The sequence below is a fragment of the Cetorhinus maximus genome, chromosome 2 (assembly GCF_964194155.1).
Source record: "Cetorhinus maximus chromosome 2, sCetMax3.hap1.1, whole genome shotgun sequence".
Taxonomy (NCBI): domain Eukaryota; kingdom Metazoa; phylum Chordata; class Chondrichthyes; order Lamniformes; family Cetorhinidae; genus Cetorhinus; species Cetorhinus maximus.
In genome coordinates, this window is record NC_135880.1 from 47,491,709 (window position 1) to 47,514,976 (window position 23,268).

The 23,268-nt window shown below is 41.7% G+C and overlaps 1 protein-coding gene across 1 annotated transcript in view; it reads right to left on the minus strand.

The window, feature by feature from the left end:
• The window catches only part of LOC144694130 (uncharacterized), a 220,675-nt gene that overhangs the window by 156,331 nt on the left and 41,076 nt on the right, over positions 1-23,268 (minus strand). The window contains exon 5 of the mRNA XM_078564486.1: positions 20,438-20,607. Coding sequence (XP_078420612.1) covers positions 20,438-20,607 — 170 coding nt within the window. The remainder of the gene's footprint in view (positions 1-20,437; positions 20,608-23,268) is intronic.

Below are 23,268 nucleotides of genomic sequence, written 5' to 3' on the forward strand. Positions count from 1 at the left end.
AAGCTGTTCTGTGATCTTTGTGTGAGCCTTGAGCCTTTGCAGATTAAGAGACTGCTGTCTCTCCTGAACTGAATGTTCAATCTTTATACAAGAGCATGGCAGAAAAGTAGATGAAAAATGGAAATGCAGCCATTGCGCAGCCTTGCTCGGTGCCATTGGTGACTGGAAAAGCATCTGACGAGGCACCATTCTGCATCAGACTGGCCATCATGAAATGAGAAGATAACCCTGATCACCTTATCAGGGCAGCATTATCTGTACAGTATCTTTCACATGCTTTCATAATATACTGTGCCTAATCCCTTGGTCAGGTCAACAAACACCATGTAGGGAGATAAAAGCAAAATACTGCGGATGCTGGAAATCTGAAACAAAAACAAAAACTGCTGGAAAAACTCAGCTGGTCTGACAGCATCTGTGGAGAGGAAGACAGAGTTAACGTTTTGGGTCTGTATGACTTCATCAGAACTAAAGAGAAATAGAAATGTGGTGAAATATAAGCTGCTTAAGGGGGGTTGGACAGGTGAAGCTGGATAGAGAGCCAGTGATAGGTGGAGGCAAAGGAGAGATTGCCAGATATGTCATAAACAAAAGGTCAAAGGGGTGTTGACGGTGGTGATATTAGCTAAAGGATGTGCTAATGGTGACATTAAGGGTAGAAAGCAGGATGAGCAAGTGACAGATGGCCCTAGTGGGGGTTGAGTGGGGGGAGGGGATTGAAATAGGCTAAAAGGTGGGGGTAAAACAATATGGAAATAAATCGTAAAAATATTAGAAATAGAAAAAGAAAAATATATATGTAAAAAAAAATATATATAATAATTATTAGAAAAAAGGGGATAAACAAGGGGTGAGGATGGAGGAGAGAGTTCATGATCTGAAGCTGTTGAACTCAATGTTAAGTCCGGAAGGCTGTAAAGTGCCTGATTGGAAGATGAGGTGCTGTTCCTCCAGTTTGTGTTGAGCTTCACTGGAACATTGCAGCAGGCCAAGGACGGACATGTGGGCATGACAGCAGGGTGGTGTGTTGAAATGGCAAGCGACAGGGAGGTCTGGGTCATGCTTGCGGTCAGACCGAAGGTCTTCCACAAAGCGGTCACCCAGTCTGCGTTTGGTCTCACCAATGTAAAGGAGACCGCATTGGGAGCAGCGAATGCAGTAGACTAAATTGAGGGAAGTGCAAGTGAAGTGCTGCTTCACTTGAAAGGAGTGTTTGAGCCCTTGGGCGGTGAGGAAGAGGGAAGTAAAGGGGCAGGTGTTGCACTTTTTGCAGTTGCATGGGAAGGAGGGGTTGAGGTGTAGGAGGTGATGGAGGAGTGAACCAGGTGTCCCGGAGGGAACGGTCCCTACGGAATGCCGACAGGCGGGGTGAAGGGAAGATGTGTTTGGTAGTGGCATCTCCTTGTTCTGCTTGTGGGATTTTTCTTGAATTTGACATGCTGCAAAGGTCATGTCAACCATTCTTCTTCCAGCATTAAAGCCACACTGTGATTCTGGAAACAATGAGTCTAAGATGAGTGATAATTCTGCTGAGAATAACCTTTACAAGAATTTTTCTTGCTGTGGTTTTAAGTGAAATACCTCGAAAATTGTCACAGGTGGACTTGCGTCCATGTCTCTTTGTACAGGTGAGCGATGGAAGCATCCTTATAATCTTGAGGCACAGTGCCTTGTTTCCAGGTTAAGCAGAAGAGGCTAGCGAGTTTCCTAACCATGTGAGCTCCTCGATACTAGAATACTTCAGGTGGAATGCCATCGGCTCTCAGAGACTTACCCACAGACAGTTGTTTTACGGCCTTAGTGATTTTAGCTTGAGATGGATCAAGGGCAAGTTCATTTAGAACATGATGCAACGGCATCGTCTCATACTGTGGATTCTTGGTTCAGCAGATTATTAAAATGTTCTGCCCAATAAGAGGGAATCTTATACTTTTTTCATTAAGACTGATTACTGTCTACCGAGAGAACGGGTGTTGTAGTTGAGCTTTGGGGCCATAAATATATATATATGAGGCCTTCAGGGAAAGCCTTCAGGTCGTTCTTATCAGTAACCTCCTGAGCCTTGTTCTCCTACAATTGGCTCTTCACCTCCTGGTTTGGCCTGCATGTGCGTTTTGCTTGATGGCAATGCCATAAATTTTTTTGTCATACATGTAGGATCTGGGATCATTGTGCACATCATCTCATAGCTTGTCTATATTTTGGTTCGTTCTTGTCAAACCAATCTTGGTGCTTCTGTTTGAAATCAAGGACCTCAGATGCCATGCTGAGTGACATCCCTTAACTTCAATGTCTATGTTATCTTCTGCGATACCAGCAAGCTCTACGGCTAATTTTTGTTCTAGTCCCTGTCCCTTGGCCCAGTTTTTAAAAGATAGTTACCTCAAGCTTCCCCTTGTGGTTTGACTCTGTGTTGTAACACTTTACATGTTATCTTCAAGGACATGATGCTCCTGACAAGCCAACGCTCTGACCAGCATTCAGCATCTCTAGAGCAGCAGGTGAAGTACACGTCCTTGAGATGTCTCTGATGGACAATAATGCGGCCCAACATATGCCAATGTTTAGATCTGGGGTGCATCCATGTCGTTTTCAGTTTATCAGCTTGTTGGAAGATTATGTTTGTGATGGTGAGGTCAAAGTCGCTGCAATTGGAAAGAAGAGGCTGGCCATTGGAGTTTACTCTACGCTGTGGTATCCAAGGCTCATGTTTTGCAGTCTTTACCAACACAGGCACCAAAATCATCAAGGATGATGAGCTTGACCTGGTCTGCTAATTCACTAATGATCCTGTTGAGATTGTTGTAGAATGCTTCTTTGGCCTCATTTGTGAGAGTCATTGTTGGTGCATAGGCGCTCATAAGTGTGGTTTCTAGCAAGGCTTATTTGGAGTATCATGAGTTGATGGTTGATACTCTTGGGAAGTGAGTCGAACTCAGATACTGTTTCAGGTCGAGTGGCAAAGCCCACACCTGACTGTTGAGGCTGGTCCTTGGACTTGCCAATCCAGTAGAATGCACAGCTTACACCTACTTCCTAAAGATGACACCCCTCTGCAAACCTTGCGCTGGATTTTATGGCCCTCTGCTGGCATGAAGGTGGGGGCCTCATAAAATGCAGAACGTGGCCTGCCTGCTGCCTATTTGCCTGCCCCCTTGTCTCCCATTTTAAAGTGGGCAGTGGAGGCAGACAGCTTGCTCATCCTATTGAGGCCCTTAAGTGGCTAATTCATGGCCACTTAAGTGCCTCATCTCACCCCACTGCTATTTTAGCCACGCCTGGGAGAGGCTTAGGCCAAGCGGGTAGCCCAGCAGGTTTTACTGGGTAAGCTGGGTGGCAGGGTTTGTGGGAGCCTCCTGTGCCCATCGGAGGCAACCCGCCTAGCTCATACCCTCCCTTCTAACCCTCCCCCCACCACCCCAGTCTCTCAAACCCAGCCACCCCACCTTCCTAATCTGCCTCACTGGGGCCTGCCAGCCAGGCCCTGCTGATACCATGGACATACCTTCAGACTAGCTTCCATAGCCTCCTCTTCTTCAGGTTCTGGCTGTAGTGCCATCAGTGGCTAAGACTCGAACCTGGCCCTGCTGTGACCATAGAGCTGCCAGCCAATCAGATTGGCCGGCGGCTCCCTAAAATTGGACTTCTTCCCCAGATGCGGTGGAAACCTCACCTTGACCCAAATAACTTCTCACCGAGCATAAAATGGATATGGGGCAACTGGATTTTTCTGGCTGGGCTCCCGATTTATTTGTTAGTTGGGGCTGGGGCAAGTTTAAACACACCCGTTAAAATTCAGCCCCTTATTCCACTTAGAGAGGTGATCTCACTATTGTTCATGCCCAGTATTCTGGTTGCGAGGGCTGCTCTACGCTCTGATCTACTATTATTGTCTAGAAGTGCTCTGACATTCCATGAGCCGAGTGCCATCCGGTAGTTCATTGTCTCTAACTAAAAGAGGTCTGCACTGTCACTTTAGGGGGATATGAACTCCACATCTGCGCAGATCTGTGGCGAGTGAACATCACCCAGAGTCTGCTTGTGTGCAGGGTTATGACTGAAGGCTGCCAGTAGCATCCCCTACCTGTCCCTGTCACCTCTTACCCATTGCCACAGTGCGTGGCAGTCTGTAATGTTGGTTGGTGTTTGCTTAATAACCCACACATTGAATATATTTAAGTGGATGAGGTTTGTGCAGAGCCACTCCCGCTCTCTCATCCGAAGCAGCTCATGCTGCTCTGATGCAACATGTGCCACAAGTGCAGCAGCTGAAAGGATGCAGGTTTTAATTTTAGAATTGTCCTCCTCACTAAATAAGCTTTAGACTTCTAACAACTTGCATGTATATGGTGTCTTTCCTGTAGTAAAATGCCCTAAGGCACTTTAGAGGAGCACTATTAGAGAAAAATTATAAGGAACTAAAGATAAAGACATTAGAATAAGTTACAAAACGCTTGATCAAAGAGGGAGTGAAAACTAAAAGAACAGATCACTGTATGAAAGGAGAAGAAAGATGTGCACGTAGGAGAATTATACCAATGGAGTATTTTAACCAACCTTAATATTAATTGGTAAGCATCATGTGGTTTAGAATCTGACCTAGTAAATGTAAATATTTTCCGACCTAGTATATTAGGAATAGCACAAGGAGGAACTTACATCTCACTTTAGTCATGCCAAAGGACCAAGAGACATACTGGGAATCAAAGAGCATAATGTCATTAAATTATGATCTGGATTAACTAATATCCCAAACCATCAGATGCCCATTTCAATAGGAGTAATTTTAAGGAAATAATCAATTCAACTGGGAGTGGGGAAAATGTTTACTCAAGTGCAGGCTAAACAATTTAATTAAATTGATTTAACAAGACAATATGGAGTGAAAAAGGAAAAAATCCCAACTGTACAAAGCCTTAAAGAAAATAGGTGAGGAAAACCACTGGGAGGACGACAGGAATCTTCAAAAAATTAAAATCAAAATCAGAGAGGTAAAGAAGAAATTGGGAATGTGTATATCTGTGAGAAATTCTTCCAAAATTATAACAAGAGTTTTCAAAGGAGAATTGAGATCTCTTAGATGCAAATTGGGTTAGAATTGAGGATGAACTAAAAATAGCTGATATAGTAAGTGAACTATTCACTATAAAAGGCATTGGTAAAATGACATCACACATGAAAGTCCTAGAAAGACTGAAAAGACTTCAACCCAATAAATCACAAGGAATTGATGTTATATACCCAAGTGAGACTAGATATTAAACTTGCAAAGTGCTGCCAATAATAATCTATAAGAAAGTGAATAAATGAAGGTCCCAAAAAAGCAACCAAGTAAAGAGTAGACTTACAATAATTGCATGGATAACAAATAAAATAATGGAATTTAATGGAATCAAGAACTTGAGGGTTGTCTTTATGTAGATAACCTAAAGCACAGTAACAACAGTTTCAAAAGGGGTTGATCCTGGCTGACCAACTTTCTTCAGGAAGTGACAATCTAAATGGATGTTAGAAGCCTGTAGTATGTAAAACTGAACTTGCAGAAAGTCCTTGATCAATTACCATGTGCTTCACGATTAACAATGGGTCTTCCAAATAAAACTTTGGAAACGGATGAAGAACTGTTTGAAAGATGAGCAGTAGATACCAGTTGGGGGAGTGTTATCAGAAGTGTTGAGTGGAAAACAACAAGGATTTTGATTAGAATCATTACTGTTTTTAAAACTACACAGACAACCTGGATGCATACACACAATACAAGGTTAGTTCATAAATGAAACTAAACTGTGCAAGGCACTGAGTCTGGTGAAGTAGCAAAGAAACTGTAAAAGGACCTAGGTGAGATTGCAAATGTGCAAATTACAGCAGATAAAATACAACATAGATGTGTGCAAGGTATTAAATGGTGCTGGGTAAAAAGGGGGTGCACATTCTTAATAAGTGGCATTAAACTAGCTGGGGAGAAACTGAAAGCTTTCGGTGCGATGGTATGCTCTGAACTATTATGTCCAGTCATTGCAAAGCTTAAGTCAACAAAAAAAAATAATAATGAGGCTTGCAGTTATTGAAGTGGATTAGCAACTGGCCGCATCAAAGTATCAGAAATAGACAGAGGGTGGTTGTGCATGGAGCTGCACATTGTATGTCAATGATTTGAAAGTGGGGATAGAGACAAAATAGTCAAAAGTTGCCATGGTGTCAAGGTGGTTTGGGAAGGCAGATCAGATGCATAGAGATAGATGAGGGAAACTGGCTTGAGATGTGGCAAATGAAATTCAATCAGCTACAAGTGAAAACTGAAGTGAAGAATAAGCATTGCAATTATAGACTAATTGGTGTTAGTCTACATGAAACATCACAAGAAAAACATTTAACGCGGTATGTCGACTGATAATTGAAAATGCGTACACAGAGAACAGCAGCAGTAAATAAGGTTTACAGGATTTGGGTTTTATAGTGCAAAAGGTAGAATGATTATGCAGGGCATTGATTCATCTTCATTCAGACTACGTGTACAGTTTTGGTCATCACGTTACAAAAAGTCCAAGAATGAGTTACCTCCAAAACTAACTAGTATCAGATACTTCAGCTATAAGTGGAAACTTTTTTTTATTCTTTCATAGGATGTGAACATTGCTGGTAAGGCCAGCATTTGTTGCCCATCCCTAATTGCCCTTGAGAAGATGATGGCGAGCTGGCTTCTTGAACCGCTGCAGTCCATCTGTTGCAGATACGCCTACATGCTGCTGGAAAGGGAGTTCCAGGATTTTGATCCTACAATAGTGAAGAACGGCTGTAAAGTAATCAATTGTTCAGTGTTTGATGTTCTCTGTTTTGTGTGCAATTAGTTAAGCCTGGGTGTGGTGACTCAGGGAAAAAAAAATAAACTGGAGGCAAGCAGCTGCAAGAATGACATTGAATAAAACCCCTGCACACATGTAACCGAGTGTATCATCTCTGCATATCTCCGAAGCAAAAAACATAACTGCCCAAATCTTCTGATCTCTAGATCATTGGAGATGGGACGTAAGTTAAGAGATGCACAGTCCTAATACACAGACATGTGGTAATTGCATGGGCAGTTGAAACTTCTGATGGGCTGATTTCCACTGCCCAGGACCCTTCGCAAATGCCTCTGACCCTTAGCTCAGTCTTAGATAAGTTCTGCATATCTGTTCTGTGTATTTACCAAGGAAATGTTACACAGTTTAGTATCTGGTCTAACTCAGTGGTTAGCCAGCATAACTGACTTGAGCACCACAACTGAAACTACCTCCCCCAAACCAGATCACCCACTCATCCACCTATCTCACCCACCTAACCATTCACTCAATTAGGTACTCACCTATTCACTAACACACTCACTTACTGAAGGACTTGAACGTAAAAAATTGCCTCAATATAGCAGCTACCGTTGTGGCCTACCTGCTCCTGTTTCTTCTTGCGCTGGACTTTCCCCTGGAAAGTCTGTGCTGACACTTTGATGCTTCAGCTGGGATCAGAAGAAGCAGCTGAAAAATCATCAATGGGTAGGGTTGCAGAAATCTTCATGAGCAGTGTTCATGTGCTCAACATTGATGTGGACCAAAAGATTTGGGCCTACAACTGGCAACAGGAATGATGGAGAATAGTTTAAACATACTGGCACCTTTCTTCGCTGTGAGATCGATGGATTTCAGGGTTCAAGGCCTAGTTGGTCGCAACGGGTATGGACAGCCCACAGGGAAGGCAGTGGCATAGTGGAATTGTCACCGGACTAGTAATTCAGAAACCCAAACTCTGGCAGATGGTGGAATTTGAGTTCAATAAAAATCTGGAATTAAGAGTCTAATGATGACTATGAAACCATTACCGATTGTTGTAAAAACCATCTTCCATCTGGTTCACTAATGCCCCTTAAGGGGAGGAAATCTGCTATCCTTACCTGTTCTGGCCGACATGTGACTCCAGACCCACAGCAACATGGTTGACTCTTAACTGCCCTCTGAAATGGCCTAACAAGCCGCTCAGTTCTCAAGATCAACTAGAGATGGGCAATAAATGCTGGCCCAGCCAGCAACGCCCCCATTCCATGAACGAATATAAAAACGGTAGCAGTGACCTGCAAGACAACGATACTCATACATTGTTTCAGAGCAGAAGGCCTGAAAATATTCGAGCATCTGACAGAAAGTACACCTACATTTGATACTATGGTAAGTGCTCTCAGAAAATACTTCAGGCCAAAGGAAAGTGTGATCAAATGATATACATTTTGCCAGAGAGCCCATCACAGTCAGATGCCTTCAAACGTGACCAAATTGTAGATGTTCTCATCGGTGTCATGGCATTCACAATGCCATGTCCAGCTCGTGGGAAAAAGTATCACTCATGCTTCAAGGTGGAAGAGCTTTGTAAAAGGTATGCAGGTCGAAGAAAAGGACTTCATCAGCTTGACACGTGGAGGAGTCTCTTCCTGAGAGTGAGGTACAGCATGTATGTACCATCATGCATGTTAAAGCACTAGGTTATTTTAAGGAATGCTCAGTCGAGATCATGGGCATCTCAATGCCACTTCTCATTGGTGTTATCCATATTGAGTGACAAACTCTACCATTGGTATTTTTCACAACTTTCTCTCACCCCTGCAAGATACTCTTCAAGCTTATGCTGACTCAATTTTTGCGAATGATCACAGTTCCAGTACACTATAAAAACATCACCCTTGGCATGCTCACGTTCTACATAGCCTTATGGGAGTACACCTGATTGATAAGACCATGCTGGAGCACTCATTAAAGTGACCGATGACACAGACTATACACAACAGTATCCTTCCTTATTTAGTGGATTTGGGGAGATTAAGGGGTGCTGTCTTGATCCTCATGTTGATTCATCAATTCCAGCAGTTTTGCAAAATTTACGACAGTTTTCATTCGCAATCTGTGCCAAAGTATTACATGAGCTGAAACAACTAGAAGCAGATGGTATCGAGTGAATCGGCTCATCACATTGATATTGAATGTCGTCATTACGCAGAAATACAAACTCAGACTATGTGTTGACCTTAAGATGTTCAACAAAGCTATCATTCCAGACAAATTTCCCGCTCCTAGTATCCAAGAACTATCTGCATCACTTCATGACTCCACAGCCTTCACACGAAGCTTGACATGCCACAGAACTATCTCCAGATACCACTAGTGAAGCAAAGCCAATATCTTGCAGATTTTGTTACTCATGAAGGTGTGTTTCAGTGCTGCAGAATGCCGTATGGACCAAGTTCAGCACCTAGCGCATTCCAGAAGATGGATTCTTCAGTCTTGTCAGACATCGAGATGTTCAACCTACCTGACCATGGATGGGACAAAGCAGAACACAACCAGCAGTTATCAATGGAGCTCACTCAACTCAAACAACACAATATGACATTAAATAAAGACAAATGCACATTCGCAGCATCCAAGATTGACTTTCTAGGGTACAACACAATAACGTCAAAACCATTCATGTGTTTTCAACCACATTTAACATGAAAGAGTTGGCATCTTTCCCCAGTGCTACCAACTTTTACCACAAATTCATTCCTAAGTATGCAGAGATCGCAGAGCCTCTTCGAAAGCTACTGCAGTAAGAGGTACAATGGGAACTGACATTCGAGCCCAGCAAACAACGTTTGACATGTTAAAGGTAAAGACAGCTTCTTCATCAGTTCTCTAACATTTCAACCCACATGTGGAAGCGTATGTCACAAAAGATGTATCAGGAAATGTGACTGGATCTGTACTTTCATAGTACATGGAAGGGAGCAAATGATAATTGCTTACGCGTCATGCCCGTTGTCAGAAACAATACAAATACTCTACTGGAAAAAGTGGGAAACACTTGCCTGCACCTACACTTCTGAATATTGGCACATGTACCTCCACGGTAGAAAGATCACTCTCTGCACCAAGTGCAGACTACGTTGTTAGCTGCATCAGGACTTGGTCATTGATCACTATGCATCTATAGCTGGTCAGATTGTCTTCATCAGTACAACTTTGACGTTGAGTATCTCAAGGTTCATGCAACCAAGCAGCTGACATGCTTGGCTGCACCACTATCGCAGACAGACACTATCGCAGAAGCGACTTATTGAAGACTATATGATCGCGGAGATTTCGTGCGACAGCGAATCTTGTTACTCGAAAGGAGTCGACGGCAGAATTGGCAACAGACAGCATACTGCAATAAGTAAGCCAGTGTTTAAAAACTGAAAAGCCTTGCAAAATCGAGGAAGAACTGGTCCCATACTACAGAATACGCAATGGTCTCGCTGGTTTGCTGATAACTGTATTGCATGTGGAACTAGTGATTATTTGAAAAGCGCTACAGCGACGTGTATTGCGTCTTGCCCATGAAGGGCATCTGGGTATTGTTAAGATGAAACAATGATCCTGTGAAGCAGTCTGGTGGCCAGCAATAGATTGATGCATAGAAGAGTTAATTAGAAACTGTGTCGATTGTACACTCGATGAAAAATCTGTTAAACCAGGTCCCATGCCTCTACAATCAACTCTGGCCAACAAAACTATGACAACAACTCCAAGTAGATATTTTTAGGGCAGTGCAAGCAGCCCCTAGCAATCAACATTTTTTGCTCATTGTTCATGAATTATATAGCAAATGGCCAAAATCACTACAACCCATTCCATACATATCACTTCGGTCATTGACATTTTAGACAAATTGTTTATCAAATGGAGTTCGCTGGAGACCATCACAACAGACAACAGACTTCCGTTTGTTCCCAGTTAGTTCACAGAGATCCTAGCTACGGAATTCGCCAACATCTGACATTGCCATACAACCCTCAATCAAATAGTGGCATCAAACGATTCAACATGCTGATAAAGGACGGTTTGAGAGTTAGTATGTCGGAGGGGAAAAAGTTTGAACCATCCATCACATCCTACTTTGGACATATTGATCCGCCCAACACACTCTGACCAGAAAGACACCAGCCGAACTTATGACTGGTCGCAATTTTTGTATGCCACTGGCCATTAAGCATTCACTGATATCCAACGAGTTTGTCAGAGCAAAAGCAAAAGAAATCAGAAAGCGACAGGTTAAAACATAAGTATACAACAAGTGAACAAGCGCAAGGAAATCACAATTTGAAACAAAAGCAAAATGCTGCGGATGCTGGAAATACTCAGCAGGTCAGGCTGCATCTGTGGAGAGACAGAGTTAACATTTCAGGTCGATGAACTTATATTTCTATCTTCCTTCTGTTCTGATGAAGGAATTTTTAAGCCAATAGAAAGGGGAGGAGGCAGGAAGAACAAAAGGGAAGGTCTGTGATAGGGCGAAGGGCAGTGGAGATTAACAAAAGATTTCATGATGCAAAAGGCAATCTCTCCTGTCCTCCACTCCATCACAGACCTTCCTTTTTGTTCTTCCTGCCCCCTCCCCCTTTCTACTGGTTTAAAAACTCTTACGTTTCTATCTTCCTTCAGTTTTGATGAAAGTTCATCGATCGGAAATGATAACTCAGTTTCTCGCCACAGATGCTGCCTGACCTACTGGCTATTTCCAGCTTTTTTTGTTTTTATGCCACAATTTGAAGTTGGAGAACTGGTTTGCATCAGACAGCCAGGCAATGACCACAAACTTGCATCATCTCTATCAGGATCAAAGCTGATCAAGCAGTTTCTTGGCACCGATGCTTTTCCGTTGGATGACAACGCAAAATGGGATGCTTTGCAGTGTGCAGATCAGGATATTTCAAGAACAGAGATAATGAGGATACATTCCGTTTTCCAATGAGCAATTGTGATATTGCTCATCCACCTCATTGAGTTGATCACGCAAAACCACATGCTCAAGTTTGTACATCTTAGCACTATCATCAAGGACCTTCACATCTCAAAGACTACGGGCAGAATTGTACATGCCTCGGGCAGACGTGCGTGCGGGCCCGACCCGTCCAGCTGTGAAGTAGTGTGAGGTGACGTCGGACAAATGTCCCAACATCATTGTGCACTCGTGTGTTATCTCGCTCAGTGAGCGGCGCGGCAGTCAGAAGCCCGCCCGACAATTAAGCAGGCAATTAAGTCCATCAAGGTGAGCGATTTTTTTTGTGACCCATCCACTTTTATGGTTGCCAGGCAGGCCAACTGGCCAGGCGGCCTTTACATTTTTGCTCAAACCTCGATCCAGAGTGGGATGAAATCTCCCTGAGGAAATAAAATAGTGAGACACCTGGGGGCTGGTTTTTTTTTAAAATGAGGTATGCTTTCAGATGCTTGATTGTGCTGCATGGACATGTTCTGCAGCATTTTTAATGTTTTGTTTATGCCGTGGAGGTCTGCAGCTCCCTGAGACAGCTTTCTGCCTTCAGGGAGCTCACTGGAAGCGCTCACCAGCACCCGTGGTGACATAGGTGCCCACCCTCTTCCCACCCCCACCGGCAGTGCTGAGCCTTTCTCAGCAAGTGTTTCATGCTGGCTGCCCATTAATTGGCCAGACAATGTGATATCGCGGTTGGGGGCCCGTTTCCTGTCTGCTCCTGGGCCCGACGATCGCGCGTGCCTGACAAGCGAAAAGTTCAGGCCTATCTGTACTTAGAGAAAATGGACAAGCTGAACTCTAAGAGATGACTCGATGTCCATATATTTGTTGTTTATGATTGTTTAAAGTAAAATAAGGTCTTTAGCTTTACAAGGGGCAAAAACCTAGTTTTCAATTGTTCAGTGCTTGATAGTGTGTGTCTGATATCTGTTCTCTGTTATGTATGATTCGTTAAGCTAGGGTGTGGCAGCTTAGGAAAAAAATAAACTGGAGGCAGGCAGATGTAAGCATGAGAGCAGACATTCAAGCATTGTATAAAACCCTTACACATATATAACCTGGAGCGTATCATCTCTGTATATCTCCAAGGCACAAAACACAACTACGGCAATATAGTTTCAAGTCAGAATGATGCGTGGCTTGGAGGGGAACTTACAATACCTTAGCTTCTTTCCAGTGGAGAACAGGAAACTGAAGAAACATTCTTTTGAGATATTCAATATTCTCAGGGTAATCCATAAACTGAACCTTGGCCAGTTCTCCCATGCTGATCCAACTCTCCTGGTCTGCTTTCCTCATTTTACCAATTAAGAAAAAAACTTAACTACAAGGTTTAAAAATTCTTTAATTCCTGTCATTGTGGAACATGAATTATACCTTGGTTTACTGCATTAATTACATAACATTAATTATACTAACAAGGCCTGATTTAAGTTAATTGCACATCTCACCTAAGACATGAAATTGCTGAGCCTTTAATCCTGATGCTAAATTTAGCAGTACAAAGAAAGATATGCTGCTTTATACTCATATCTACAATCCTTGTTAAAATTAGCAAAACAAGGAAAATGCATTCATTGAAGTTTTACGTTTAGAATGCCTGGAAGAAAATCAGTGTGTCAAACAGAAACAACCATGCTTACTTGTTCCATAAGCAAAGCTTAGGGTATGACAATGTAATGGCTTTCTTATTTATAACTCGTAATCCAGAGGTATGGACTAATAATCCAGAGTGTAAAACTTCAACGACCACTGTGCAGTTTGAGAATTTGAATTCAGTTTTAAAAAGAAAATCAAGAAATTAAAAAGTTGTATCAGTAAACTGGCAATGAAGCTGTTGAGTGTTGTAAAAACTAGTGTGATATAAGAGTAGGAAACTGCCGTCCCTACCCAGCCTGGCTCTTAACTGCTCTCTGAAGTAGCCTAGGAAACCAGTTAGTTGTGGCAAACCACTATCAGTGGTGTAAGGAAGCAGCCCAGCACCAATACATGCTGGGATTGCTAATATCCTGAGAATAAATGAGGAAAAATAGCTTTGCTTTGATGTAAATAATAACGTAGTTAGTAATAGAAGTTCTATCACTAAACAACTCTTTGTCTTTAATCAAATGTAAACATTAAAAAATAAGCAATTGTGGTACCAAAATCCAACAACTCTCCAGCCCACATAGGTCATGGCTTTCTACTTAGCTGAAAAATAATGATTCTACTATGACCTTAGACACTAGATGGCACTAAATGTTCAGTCGGCTCAGACTTATGATAACAGTTTTGTACAAAAAGGTTAGTACTCAATTTTATTCTACACCGGAATAGAACACATCTAGTTTTTACATTTAACTTTCTTCGAATCTCCTTTGCATCGGCACAATATTTGGTTACACTCTTGATTTGCATTAAAACATCGGGTGAAAGACTCAGGTTCATAGGAGTTATTAACACAGCAATTGTGCAGATTCAAATTAATAGATTAAAACTTCTCACTCTGTCGGAAATTCAATTTAACTGAAGAGGCAGTTTCCTGAAGTATGGAGAATTTGAATGTTCTGATGTATCCACAAACAAGTCAGTCACTGATAGTTGAGTTTCATCAACAAACCCAAACTGAATGAGATAATCTGACTGGCTTTGCCTTGATAGTGGGCAAGTCTGGGACAAGGGGACAGATCTTTAAAATCTGAGCCTGGTTATTGTGAAGCAAGCTAGGAACACTTCCTACACTCAGAGTGGTAGGAATGCGGAACGGTCTCCTTAAAAGTGAATAGATGCTAGCTCAATTAATATTAAATCTGAGATTGATAGATTTTTGCTAGGAAAATGTACTAAAGGGACATGAAATCATGGAGAGTGGATGAAGTTGCAATGCAGTTCAGCCATGTCATTGACTGGCAGAACAAGCAAGAGAGCTGAATAGCTTACTCTTGTTCCAACGTTCCTATGAGCTCAAGGCAGGCCTCCCTTGAAATTTGGCAACCTATTGTTTGGCATTTGATGGCCATAGCTTGACACCATCCAGGATGAAGCAGCCCACTGGACTGGGACCCCATCCACCACCTTAAACATTCACTTCCTCCGCCACAGACTGACAATGGCAGCAGCGTATACCATATTTAAGATGCACTGCAGCAATTCACCAAGGTTCCTTAGACAGAACCTTCCAAACCCTCAACCTCTACCACCTAGAAGGACAAGGGCAGCAGATGCTTGGGAACACCACCACATGCAGGTTCCCCTCCAAACCCCACACACCATTCTGACTTGGAACTATAATCGCAGTTCCTTCACTGCCACCAAGTCAAAATCTTAGAACTCCCTTCCTAACAGCACTGTGGGTGTATCTATACCATACGGACTGCAGCGGTTCAAGATGGCAGCTCACTACCATCTTCGGAAGGGCAATTAGGGATGGGCAATAAATGCTGGCCTAGCCAGCAATACCCATATCCCATGAAAGAATAAAAAAAGGACAGATCTTTGGGAACACATCAAATTTGAATTTAATATTTTAACTTCAAAGAGAATATGGGCAAGCCAGCGAACAGGTACTGGCAACAGGTCCACCCTCAGAGAAACAAAAGGTAATCTTCTCAAAGTTAAGTGCCTTTGCCTCTTTTGGAACTCACTTCTTGCCAGAAATTATTGGCCAGCAGCTGCTTATCGCAGCCAGCTCAGCAGATTTGAGAATCCCCATTCCACTTGAAGCTTCAATGGCCAAAGAGTCAGCTCCCTACAGCATTGGAAATCTGAATCTGACTTAATTGCAAAGGTGGAAACATAGGCAGATGTTTATTGGAAATTCTAGCAATAAGCGAGAAAAAGTAAATCATCTCAGGGGTATTAACAATGTGAAGTAGGTCCCTCTTACTCACCTGACCTCCTACTGGGTTCAATTTGATTTATCACAAAGTTAATCCTATTTCCAACAGCCAAATAGGAAGAGAGTCTATATAGGCCACAAAAAGCTCAAAGCTTGTTATTGCTTCAAATTCATGATAATAGTTTAGAACAAAGAGTGCTTGGCACGTAAAGTTACACAGGACCTTTCGATTTACTAACAGGATCAAAGTCAACCGTTCAAAAACAATATTAAATAATTAAAAATTCTTGACCAGGGCTTTCTGCATCTGTGCTCAGCAATCCGTGAAAGGGTGAAAAATTTTGGGATAGCGAAGTGAGCAGGCTAATCCATCCTTTGTTTACATAAGTGCCAGTTGTTCATTCGTAATTTTTTTTAAACTTGTGCTGCAAATAAAGATGAACCTCGGTATTGACCAATTTATAGGAAGAGTTGCTTTCAGAAGTCAGTCTTGAACTTGTCCACCAGTCAAACCTATTGCCCTTGTCCTGCACCTGTGGTTTAACTTAAAACAGTGTTTAAAAAGACTTGCATCTATATCGTGCTTTCATGACCACCGGATGTCTCAATGTCCTTTATAGCCAATGAAGTACTTTTAGAAATGTAGTCACTGTTGTAATGTAGGAAAAGTGGCAGCCAATTCACATTCAGAAACCTCCACAAAATATGATGCTAACCAGGTACAGTATTCTGTTTTGTGATGTTGACTGAGGGATAAATATTGGTCAGGACACTGGGGATAGCCGCCTGCTCTTCTTCGAAACAGTGCCATGGGATCTCTTACATCCACCCACGTAGGCAGATGGGACCTTGGTTTAATGTCTCTTTCAAAAGCTGGCACCTCTGACAGTGCAATGCTCCTTCCGGATTACACTAGAGTGAGGCCTTGAGTTTTGTGCTCAGACCCTGGAGTGGGACTTGAACTCTTAAACTTTGTGATTCAGAGGTGAGGGTGCTACCAACAGAGCCATGGCTGAGAAAGTTATACGAGTTTTAGTTTCCTCACCTGTCCTCAAAACCCATCCCTCTGGAATGGGGAATCAGTTCAATAGCCTTTTCTGCAACATTGCCAGGACCTGAATATTTCTCTTCTGCCTCTTTGACCAGCAAAGAATACACAATTTGATCAATGGCAATTGGACAGGCTGGTTGTTTATACAGACTTGGACTATATAGAGAGATTTTCAACCTGCATACAAGTTGTCACTCAGCTATACTTGGCTCCTTACATATCAAAAACTAGTGTTGCAGTTAAATCAACATATCAGCAGCTTTTTTTTCTGAGAAAATGCTAATCACATAAAGATAGCTCTGATGTCGTTGATATTGATACAAGTTGATTGAGGAGGGAAGGTACCCAACTCAAATTTAGGCAACGAGTAACATGTGACAATGAACTTTAAAAATATTCCTGCTAGTCTGTTGGATAGCCTGATAACTTTATTTCTAAACTTATAATGCGAGCAGAGAGGTTCCAATAATATATTTGATACTGATGCACAATATTAAAGAGGCATTTGCTGACTAGTTGAATCACCTGAGTTTGGACAATACTTTACCAATATCTTCAGAACATAAAGTTAGCTACATTAGAAATGTAAGCAATCTTTTGACACAGGAGTTATTTGTTTTCAAAACCAAACACAAACTGCATGAACAATCTATTTCATGGCAGAATTCAACTCTTTCTATTATGGTCTAGCAGCACTAATAGTTCCCAAAAATACACCATAAGTTTTTATGGGTTTTGAAAAATCAAGTGTATTTTTCACCTACAGATATACTTAATTGGCATCATTCCAAAACTTGGCAGTAACTACAAACTTTTACAAAGCTTTGTTACTTTTCTTAAATTTATTAAAGGAGCTGCATAGCTTAATTTGACATTCTTGTTGATGGAATCACTAATTTTACCACTAATCTACCAAACACAAGAATATAATCAAGTGAAGCCACTTGCAGCCTGACCCCATTTCCCAAGCAGCACATGGTACAGTGACAGATGCAGGAGACTCACAAACACATCTGTCACACTAGCTGAACTGCAAACATGGTGGGTGTAGTTGGCAGCAGTTGTGCTTGAAATCAATTTAGGGCTTCTAGTTGTAAAAAGTATAAAAAGAAAAAAAAAGTGCTACAGATTATGTCTAAGCGGGATATTGGGCCTTATTTTTAAATCTTGCCATACTTGTTCCAATTTAAGAGGCAACAGGTTACAATAGTGGAGATATTCATGCCCATAAAGAAGGGTTTAGAAAGAAGACAGACCTGCATTTATATAGCACCTTATTTATATAGACCTAGTTTACTTATGCATTAAAAGGAGCAAGTGGAATATATTTTAGCTTACATTTTCCTGCCTGCCTAACAATGCCAAAGCTGGAGAAAGTATCTACAATAGCGCTTGAATATTTGATACTGAAAATTTGCAACAAGATCAATTAAGTCATATCAATGTACAGAGTTGTGGACTCAAATTGCCAGAAAAACACAGCCTTTATTTCTGGTATGTATCCTTTTCAAGCCATGTAGATCCCACTCCTAGACTGAATGCATGACTTGGCAAGCAGAGGAAACAAAGCAAGGAAAATTTTAAAACTTATAGTTTTATGAATAAGCAGAGTACATAATAGATAAAGTAGGATATACTATATTTAAATACAGTAAAAAAATAGCAAGATTGGGTATTCCTTTTTGGAATGCTCCTGCTCAAAACGTGGGGAATGAGTGGAAAAGTAGGTTGAAACTCATATACATTAGTTCCTGGCCAAGCATCCATTTTAACTAGTTGGAGACAGAGCATATGACTGCCCCAAACTTGGCAATGATGTAGGAAAGGGTGGGGTGGTTGAATTAAGGACTCCTTGGCTTGGATCTTCATCCTTGAGGTGGGTAGCGGACATCGGGAAAATTCTTGGCTCAGCCTGTCCGCCGCAGGAGAAACTGCCCACAAAGGCAGAATCATCATTGCCAGGGGTGGGTGCGAGCTGGATTAGGACCTGCCAACTTGAGAAAAAGTTTGGAGGCAGCCACAGCGACTGTTTAAAAAGGCCTGCCTCCGTGCAGTGGGCTTCGTTCCAGTTAAAAAACACAAAGGCCCTCCAACCCTTACCCCTCAAACCCCCTCAGCCTCCAAACACTGCCTATGGGCCATCTGTGTCACCACATGCCCCCCACCCCCACCAACCTACCCCGTGTGGCCCCTTCATGCCCCCCATACCAAGCTATGGCATTTCCATGCCCATTGACCCACTATACACTGTAAAAAACCAATGGGCATGGGAGTGCCATAGCTTGGCATAGGGGGGCATGAGAGGGACCTTTTGAACTTACCTTTTGCAGTCTGGGGTTCACGGCTCCCCTAAGGCGTGAAACCTGGCCCCACTCCAAGAAAATTGCGGAGGAATAGGACATGCCTATCTCTGCAATGGAACCAGCCAGGCCAGGAGTGCCATTTATGGGCTTTTGACAGGAACCAGCCCACGCTCTTTATATGCACTTCCGAAAATCAGAGAGCCTGGGAATGGGGTCAGGAACCCTGGAATCGAGATCCACCCATTGTTTTTAAACAGCTCCTGAGTCATCCCGACTTGGTGAAAATCCAGGCCCTTATGTCAAAAGTTCCCATGATTTTGGCCTTTAGAGTGGCTGAGTGTAGGGTCAGCACAGGTATCAGGTGATTGGCTGATCCAGTGACAGTTGTTAGAGAATAATTGGAGATTAAGTGAACAGACTAATATCAGAATACTTATGATAATACACTTACGATAAGGCCCCTCATTAGTGACTCTGCTATTGCTCTCAGCGGGCTAGGGGGAGATTTAATGGAAGTATTTTAAATCATGAAGGGTTTAGATCAAGTAAATAAAAAGAAACCGTTTTCAATAGTTAAAGGGTTGGTAACTAAAGGATACAGATTTAAGGTGATTGGCAAAAAAAGCAGAGATGACATAAGGAAAATCTGTTTTAAACATCAAGTGGTTGGATTTGAAATGTACTGCCTGATATGGTGGTGGATACAGATTCAATAGTAGCCATCAAAATGGAATTGGATAGATACTTGGAAGGAGAAAATTTTGCAGGTATGTGTGGAAAGAGCATAGGAGTGGGGCTGACTGATTAGCTCTTCCGAAGATCCAAGGCAGACTCAATGGGCTGAATGGCCTCCTTCTGTGTTGTACTATTGTATGATTGTGGTCTGCACTTCTATAAAAAGAGATAAGAAAAAAAAAATTAAAGACCTCCTTGCCCCGTAAACAGGGAACACCATGAAGAAATTTCCCTGGGAGTGGCGTTGGTGTAATACATGGCCAGGACCCAGATATCTACGCTGTATTTGTGGCCTGCTTTACAAGAAGGGAATAATATCTGTGCCCATATTGGTGTAGACACCCATCACTAGAAGGCTCACTACCCCCACCCCAACCCTGCACCCTTCAGTGGGCGTAGCAGCGGGAGCAATTCTGGCAAAAGTGTAAGAATTATTGGCCTGCATATTTCCAGGGCCCCAAGTGTTTAACTTGTATTATTTCGTTTCTTAGTTTTATTTTCACAGAGTTAATGCTGTAAGAAGACCGCATGCTGCTGGCATTTAAGAGTCATAATTCCCGCAAGTTTTGTCTTGGTGTCACAAAGTGCATAGAGAACAAAAAATGTTTTTTCCCAGGAAAACTCAAATTTTTTTTGCAAGAGGCAATTGAATTCACATTTAAACATTGAAGATATTTAGGTCGATATCCAACATAGACTGTTTTCTGTACTTACCCATACATCTGCATGACAAAGCCTGGGCTGCAGAATCCACACTGACTTCCATTGTAATCAGCCAATCGCTGTTGTATGGGGTGTAAGCCTTTCTTTACAGACCCCAGTGCCTCTATTGTTATCACTTGGTGGTTTTCCAATGACAGGAGAGACCCAATTGGAAACAAACACTGCAAAATTCAAAAGTATAGCACAATATGCCCTTTAGAGATCACAAGATTTAACATTTAGTTTGTATTATTATGCCGCTGTACATAAAGTACACAAAACGTCCAAACCAAAATCAGGTCTGAAAGCTTTCAAAATAGTATTTTAGGTCTATCCAACATAGCTTTTTGATGAATTTAGGATCACTGAGATGAGGAATAAGTCACTCATAGTAATAAAAACAGAAAATGCTGGAAATACTCAGTGGAGAGAGAAACAGAATTAATGTTTCAGGTCCATGACATAGCTTCAGGGCTTAAAATTTTGATGAAAGGTCATTGTTCTGGAAAGTTCTCGCTTTTTCCCTCTCCACAGATGCTGCCAGACCTGCTGAGTATTTCTAGCATATTCTGTTTAAATTTCAGATTTCCAGTATCTGCAGTATTTTGCTTTTCTATCACTCACTCATAGGTCTTCCCCCTTCTCTACCCAATAACGTGCCTTAATCCCAACCTCAGAAAAGCAGGCATGTCATTTTGGGCAAGTTGAGCACGACCTTCATGTTACTTTTCTGCAATACACTGTACAATTTGCTGAATGTACGGAAAATGACAATCATTTAAGGAATTGGCTTGCTGGGATTACTGACCCCTTATTGCGCTAGAGATGAATGAACATACACAATTAAGTCACAAGATCTTCGGGGAATCGTACATCTTCTAAAATAGGTATTTCACACTTATTGGGCACAGTAATTGCAACATCAAGTACCTCAGATTCGGTTACCATGAGTTACCATTTAAACAAACACAAAACAAGGCAGAAAATAAAACCAAGAGGATGTTAGCACAAAAGGAGTATTGTTTTTGAAATATTCAATTTTTAAAAAATGGCTAAGTGCTCACTCTGCAGCTAAGAAACGGCCAGTAGGTGGCACTGTGGAAACATTTTGCATAAAAAGGAGGAAAATACTCCCAGTACTTTAAATATATGATGTTATTCAGAGGTTCACAATAGTGACTTGATTATTCCAGATTAAAAAGTGTCAGTCAGCAAATGTCTAAAAATCAACCAGTATTTATGCGCTAAATATAGTATTACATATTGTTATTATTCGGGAATCTGTCACATTTGTAAAACAGACTGCTTCAGGTAAAAATTAATGTGAATACTATTACATTATGTATTTATACACTTCCCAGTATGCTACTGATTATCCATCAACACAACTTTGATCAATGACAGAAAATTGGGACAATAAGTAGGAACTCCCATGCTCACTACCATTGACACTCCACAATCTCAGGAGGATAGTCATAGTAACACGACAGCAGCAATTTCAAACTTCCCTTTATCCACGTATGAAGTTCTGCCCTGCTGTGAGGACTGTAACCTAGCTGCATAGTTGAGAACTGATATTCCCTACAAGCTGGTTAATAGGCAGTCCTGAGGCACCAGTTCATTTGTAAAGCCTGTGTTAACACTGCTTCAGCAGGACACAAAAAGAGTTCAAGGATAAGCAGAACATAAACAAATTTTGGTCACAACCTTTCAAAATAAAAGGGCATTGACATCTCAGCCACGTTTAAACTTGTCCTTTTGCAGAGGAATGTACAGCGACGTGTAATTCATTTTTTTCTTGCCACTCTGGTTGATCTCATGTGGCAAAATTTGTCCTAATCTTTAGAGTGCACGATCATGAGTTACATTCAGCGCAGTGAAATGGAAACGGAAACCGATTTTGCAGAGACTTCTGCAATTATATGAATTTTCAACAGTGCCTCTTGAGAGTACTGGAATTTTTTTCAGTTTTTGATTCATTTGTATAAGAAGAGAGAATGGGTGGAAGGTGACTGAAGTGATAGAATACAGTGGATTGGTTGAGAAAGTGGTCAAACATGCTTGAGCACCTGCCGATGTCAGAAAGTAATAAAATCCATTCAGCCTAGTTTGCCTGCCTCAACTAAAGTATTTAAAAGAATTATCTAATTAGCCCCACACCCTTGCCTTCTCCCCCATAGTCATGCAATTTTCTCCCCTTTATGCACTTATCCAATTCCCTTTTGAAAGGTGCCGTTGAATTTGCTTTCACCACCCTTTCAAACAGTGCATTCAGATCAAAACTTATTAAAAAATTCTCATTTCACCTCCAGTTCTCTTGCTAATTATCTTCAATCTGTGTACTCTTGTTACTGACCCTTCAGCAAATTAAGTTTATTTATTCTATCAACACTTCTCATTGTAAAGTGTTAACGTTTATGTTAATTAGACAGTGATGTTAATGGTGATGTAAACATGACATCAGATCAGATGACCAAAGGAACAGTTCATGGAATAGTCTGCGTAAACAGTAATGTTTCTTGCCATGCAGTAAATAGCTGTAAATAAATAGTTTAAAAAACTTAATACAGCCTATGTCCAAATCACTCCGTGTAAGAGGAACCTTATTCAGCCCAAAACCAACATGGAGCCTTGGACAACGATCCAAACCATTCATGATTTTGAACACCTTTATTACATCCCCACCCCCCCAAAAGATCTCTGCTCTAACTTTAACTTGGCTAGTCTCTCCACTTAACTAAGTCCCAGATCCCTGGTACCATTCTGGTAAAGCTCTTCTGCCCCCTCCCCACTCTCCAAGGCCTTGCAGCCTTCTTCAAAGCATCCAGAATTGGACACAGTAT